Source organism: Chaetura pelagica, unplaced genomic scaffold, assembly GCF_000747805.2.
Source record: "Chaetura pelagica isolate M959 unplaced genomic scaffold, ChaPel_1.0 scaffold281, whole genome shotgun sequence".
NCBI classification, from domain to species: domain Eukaryota; kingdom Metazoa; phylum Chordata; class Aves; order Apodiformes; family Apodidae; genus Chaetura; species Chaetura pelagica.
Window position 1 is genome coordinate 249862 of NW_009952058.1, and position 6274 is coordinate 256135.

At 36.0% G+C, this 6274-nt stretch overlaps 1 protein-coding gene across 1 annotated transcript in view; it reads right to left on the reverse strand.

The window, feature by feature from the left end:
- The window catches only part of ATF7IP (activating transcription factor 7 interacting protein), a 44604-nt gene that overhangs the window by 24006 nt on the left and 14324 nt on the right, over nucleotides 1–6274 (reverse strand). The window contains exons 3-8 of the mRNA XM_010003835.1: nucleotides 6022–6167; nucleotides 4755–4892; nucleotides 3117–3182; nucleotides 2364–2437; nucleotides 1783–1871; nucleotides 1–486 (exon numbers count right to left, since the gene is read on the reverse strand). The exon at nucleotides 1–486 is cut by the window's left edge and continues 189 nt beyond it. Of these exons, the coding sequence (XP_010002137.1) occupies nucleotides 1–486; nucleotides 1783–1871; nucleotides 2364–2437; nucleotides 3117–3182; nucleotides 4755–4892; nucleotides 6022–6167 (999 nt within the window). The remainder of the gene's footprint in view (nucleotides 487–1782; nucleotides 1872–2363; nucleotides 2438–3116; nucleotides 3183–4754; nucleotides 4893–6021; nucleotides 6168–6274) is intronic.

Genomic DNA, 6274 nt, shown 5'->3' on the forward strand with positions numbered 1-6274 from the left:
CAATGTAATGGGCAGCAGAAATAGCCTGTACTGCCAATGTTGTGCCTACTGACACAGCACTGGCCGGAGAGTTCCTTTGAATACCAGGACTGGGCACAGATGGGCTGTTATTTGGTTTAATTGGGTTAGTCGATGCCAAAGACACTGTAGTTTTGGTGAGGCTACCAACTGTGGACGTGCTTTGTACAGGTATAAATTCAACGTTGCCTGACTGTTGGTTGGTGACCAAAGTTCCTGTGTGGCCTTGCAGGAGCTGAGGCTGGGATGACACTGCAACAGGTACATGCAAGATTACGGGCAAAGACTGCAACGAGACAGACACCGACTGAGTGCTGCCACTGGGCACTTGGTTAGTGCCTACAACTGTAGTTGTGTTAGCTGTTGGAAGAACTGTTGTTGTCAAAGAGCTGGTGGAGATCACTGGAGTCTGAGGCTTAAGATGTCCACTGACAACTGCTGGAGATGCGGCAACACTGGAAGCTAGCACTACACCACAAAAAAAAATAAATAAAAATTTGAACCAAGTAGGGAGTTTCACTCCAATAAAACACAAACAATTTACCATGGGGGTGGTGGAACACTGGAACAAGTTGTTTGGCGAAGTTATGAGCACCCTATCATTATAAGTGTCCAAAGTCAGGCTGGACATGACGGGGCTTTGAGCAACCAGATCTAGTGAAAGATGTCATGGCCCATTGCAAGGGGTTTGCACTAGACGATTTTGAAACATCTCTTACAACTCAAACCATCCTATGATTCTATGAAAAATGTGGTATGTGATTAACTTTTTGCAAAGGAAGGCTATAGAGATTATTTTTTCTGTTGTACACTCTGATATTCAATGGCCTAGTTAATGATATAGTAAATACTGTGAATCTGTTTGAAAGAACTATATAAACAAATAGCAAAAAAAATTAAGATATACAAAGAACTATGACAAAAACAGGCTTGAAGAAAGTACTGATATTTAGCTGTTGAAAATATATGAAATACAGCATTTTAAGCACTCATTAAAGAAATGGTAGAATAACTGGTCCTTCAGTAAACAGAGGGAAAGAAAAACTAAGTCAGTTATGACTAACTTTATTTGTATAGGCAGAACCTTGTATCCAGAAGGTTCTACTGAAATCCAAGATTAATGTGTCAGAGAACATAACTTGCTTTTATGCAACAAAATTTCATTATTAAATCTAAAGAACAGGAGCATAATACATTACAAAACACCAGTACATGTCTCTTATTAGATCATTCTGTGGAAAAGATTCAGTATTCAATATTAGGTAAACTTTTTAAAACCAAGGATGGTGTGATAATTAATGTAATTAATGGTGGTTTTGATTCTACATTCCCTACAAAATTATTACCTAAGAATCCCATTTTTCAGCTTGATTCCCTTAAGAAATAGGGTTTATTACTTTCTTTACTTCCGCACTCAACTGTACCGCCATTAGCTATAGGGGTCAGCATGATATGACCTGTGAGCCATTTCACTTCTCTGCAACTGAGACTGCAAGTTTTGCTGCCACACCCAGGAAGCAGTCTGCTGAAGCATCTCATTTACCCACATGTTCTGGTTGGCCAAATTGACATATTTTTTCCCTTATCTGGTAAGCACACTACATAACTATATGTATGTGAATGTGGTAGGGAACTAAAAATAATGTTTCTTATGTCAAGACAAAAGCCACAAAACCCAGTTTTGCTCTGTTCATTTGGTTACTTATTTAATGGAAAGCAATAAAACCTAAGAAATATGTTTATAGTCTATAGGCAGTTTCTTACCTGCACTCACAGGGGCTTGAAAAGTTGCTGGTGTGCTCTCTCCTGTATTCCTCTTTGACTCCAGCATCTGCCTCACTGTGCTAGTATTGCTATGGAACAAAGTCTCAGTCAGCATTTCTCAATGAGCAACACCAGGCATAATTATGAAAAATACAAGAATGAAAAAATCTCTTATTTTACAGCTATTCCATTGAGATTTTATAAACCTATTTATCTTCATGCAAAGTATGGATATTCCCCTACGAAAAACACCAAACAAATGCAAGCAGAATTATTTGTAGACTTTCAAGTGCTTGCACCAAGTTTGCCTTTCACCGTAAGAATTTTCCTTTCCTTGCATTTCCATTTTCATCCATTATTTTTCAACTGCTGAAACAACACGCATCTCAGTTCACATAAGAATGGATTCAATACTGTCCATTTATGACTTCTGTGAAAAAACCCTGAATTTTACAACTGAAGAGCAATGAAGGAAAAGAAAGAGCACTTTAATTAAAAAAAAGAAAATACAGAGATTATCCATTAGGTATCCCAAGTAGCTTATTGTAAATTTTAAGACGGTCACAGTGATGTTTGCTTACCGATACGTCACATTGTTTGTGTTTGCAGTGTCACTTGCTGCTTTCCCTGGAGACAGAGGTCTATTTGATGAATTCTGCAACAAATTTAAAAAAAAGAGAAAAACTATAATAAAACAATCCTAAGTCACTCTGCAAACTTAACGCTTTCATTATATTTTGTATTCATTAATTTCTTTGCGAGAAACATTTTCTGGAGCAAACATTGCAAGAGAACTTGGCTTTACAACCATCATCTCCTTGATCCTACCTGCCTCCCTCTCCTACATCCTCCCTTTTTTTAAGTCTCTTGCCTTTTTATAGCATGAGAATAAAAATTTCTTCTGAAACATTAATGGACTTTAAGCTTCCACTTCTTCACAGTAATTAGTCCAAAATATTAATTCTAGACACAGAGGTAAATATTATTGTTCATATCTATTCATCTCCTCTCCCCCCTCCATCCCCAAAATCAAGTTACTGGGATTCATTCTTATGTACTCTGTACTCTTCATATTGAAGTAAATTAAATTAACTTACATAATGTTTAAGGTGCTTTCACACTAGTTATGTCTAAAGAACTTTCTGTACAAATCAGAATTAACAGATGTTAAAAGACTACTCATCACTGCCTTAAGCCAAACAAGACAAACCTAGTTTGTGAACACCATGGAACAACCAGGTCACGTCTTTAGATGTACAACATTTTTTTGCTTTTCAATACAAGGTTTAGGCTAGCTCAGAAAAAACCCCAAATATAACAAATCTAACTCTTACTTGTTGTCTTTTCTTCAAGTCATCCCTCGCTGCTCCAAACCGCTTTGTCAATCTAGCAATTTTAGCCTAAATGGAAAGACGATGAAAACAAACAAACCCATAAATATCCTCCCCAAGAGGAACTGTACAAATGAAAAGATATATAATTAAGACATCAAGTCAAAGGCAATTTTCCTATCAAGGGAAATTATTCATCCTTGAAATACAGTACAACTATATTATTTCAAAGCAGGAGAGAGAAACACGCATGTACCATAATAAAAACATCTCAGAGACAATTAGAATTATTCTTCTTCCTATTCACAACTAACTGCTCAGACTCCATCTTGCAGAGGTTCACATGACATTCTACACGAATGAAAGTTATCAAAGTTATTTTTCCTCCTGTAATTACTTCAGCATTACAAGATCCTAATTTAACCTTCTAGGCTGCAGTCCTGATGGCTCATTTATTCAGCAGCTGTACAACTTGCTCTAAGCAGGTACTTTTTTTTTTTCTTTTTTCACAGAAATAAGAGTTGAATTATTTTTACAAACTCCTGAAAATACTAGGTTAGCACTTGGAGGATGGAAGTTTTTAAAAATAGTGAGTTTCATATACCATTATTTCAGAACTTCTATCTTAAATGGAGCTGGTCCATTTAGAAACCTCATCTCTTTCACATTTTTACAAAGCAAGATGACAGGCTACAACTACACTCTGCCATTTATAATTAAATTTCTGTTATCTTTTACAATGTAGAGGTCTTCTGAAGCACCTTGCATAATAAAACCATGTAAGCTTAGATTACGAGTATATTAACATAAACACATTCACAGCCCTCTACAGTTACTGATTTGACACTGTAGTTGATGGTTAAGGAAACTGATCAACAAGTATACTGAAAGCATCCTAGATAGCACTTAATAGAAAGTTGACATAAAATGTCTGGTGCAGTGAGGGGGAAGAGTTATGCAATACAAACTGGTTTGGGAAACTCCATACTTATTTTAATGTTAAAAGTAGAGTGGGCTTATTGTTTGAATTTGATACAAGCTTTTGATTGTCTTGTCACTTCAAAATTCTTCAGGTTTTGCGATGTTCCTCATCTCATCACTACGTACATGATTTCTATAAAGAATGCAAGAAAGCATACTGCATTTAATACTAGTTGTTTGTTTCCCTGCTAGAACATAATTGTTTTGCTTCTGGGGAAATAACATACGTGAGTATCACGTGATGTTTCTATGTCTGAACATTCTACAAAGTCCAGTGCTATTATCCTCTCCTAAAAACTTGTGTTTTCAGCAAATTTCTGGCTTCACAGAGACGTTAGATATTTTCACACTTAACATTTATTTGAAGAATGTCTTAATGGAACAGAAGAGTGGAAAAGTTGTTTACTAACAGCTAATGAATTGGTGTGCCAGGATTATTTGCTTTGGGGTTTCTGCATGATTTATTGATTACTTCCTTCTGAGTAGGTAAATAGGATTTTAACCACTCAAAAGCAACATTAGTATTTGCTGCTTCCCACCCCACCCTTCCCTTGTGGGTAAAAATGGCTTCTCTCTGACAACTACAAGAGACTTATTACTAAGCACTGAGGAACTTATTTTTAAATTTTATTCTGGCATGCATTTAACACAAACACTCACCTGTAACTCAGTAAGTACAGTTTTGTGCCTCTTGTTGCATTCTACTTTCTCTATTCGGGTTTTCAAGTCTGCCAGAGTCTTGTCAAACACAGCACACTGTAATGCAGTAAGTTTTTCTTCTAACAATCTCTGAATAACCTGCAAAATTATTAATAAAAAAATAATAAAAATGCAACCCCAGAATTTGGGAGACCATCTATGAAAATATTCTTAGCTCTTAACAAGTCTTCTGTTACAAGGAGAACAATGACAGTGGTTGTGTCCTGACAATCAAATAAATTTATAGTCACTAACAAGCATGAGGTTGCACGGCTAAGAGTTTCTGCATCTATTTTGGTGAATACAAACAGTCCCTCTTTGCCATTAATTCAAGAAATTATTTTCATTGTAGTATGATAAGCATATAAAAAGAACCTTAACAACATTAGACATTTTCATGAAGTGCTATATTTGCACAAATTAATTTTTTCTTTTTACATTTCTGTCTTGAGAGGGACACTGGCATTCAAACAATAAAAACTGAAGACATTCAACAAAATCTTATTTCTGAGATGCATTTTGCCCTAGCAGAAATGTTGGGTTGTTTTTCTTGTAGATGCTGAAAATGGAGAAAGATCAATTTCTGAAAAGTTTACTTGTCACACTTAATTTTTTTCTCCCTCCTATACCTATTGCAATGCAAAACTTTTCTTAAGGAAACAAATAAACATTCAACAAATGTGGTTCAGTTTTCTGCATCCTACATTACTGAAGTTACAACACGTACTAGCTAACTAATGAAGGAAGGGCACAGTGTTGTGTTTTTTTCAAGACTGTAAGTCTCTTCATGTGCCACTGCTGCAGTCAGGCAATTAGTAGCTCTATAAAAACCTGCAAAATGCCATGTTTGGAGACAGACTTTCTTTAAAGCTAGGCACACAATTAACCACACCACATATAAACCGTTACCATACTGATACACCTCCTTTGCTAAGGTTCTCCATCTATAGTCTCATGAAACTTCGGAGCTTAAAAATTTAACACATTTCAAATACAATGCTTGCAGCATAGTTTTCAAATGCTATTTGCTCTCTTCTTAAGAGTAGGGTTATATAGGATTTTATATGAATTAAGCCACTTTTTATTTGGATTATGTCCAATTTTCAACCACAAAAAAGAGGAACTGCTAGAGGAAGCAGGAAGTGTGTGGGAAAGGATAGATAATTCAAAGATATAAGACAAGTAACAGGTGTGTGTTTGCCATCTTCACTCTGCACCTCCATTCTACCTTTTGTAATTTTTGGTCCACATCTCTTCTGGCCGTAATTTTTACTTGGAGTTCTGCCTCATAATCTTCTCCTATATACCGACGACGTTTAGAATGAATGCTGTCCATGTCCTCGGATTTGGAACGCTTTCTCCTTGACACTTCACCTGGAACAATTAGATACAACTGCTTGTGAGGAACCTTTGAAAAAAAGGTATTTGCAGAGTGTGGTGATTATTATGAATTTAATTTGTTCCCAGCTTAAGCTTTGTCA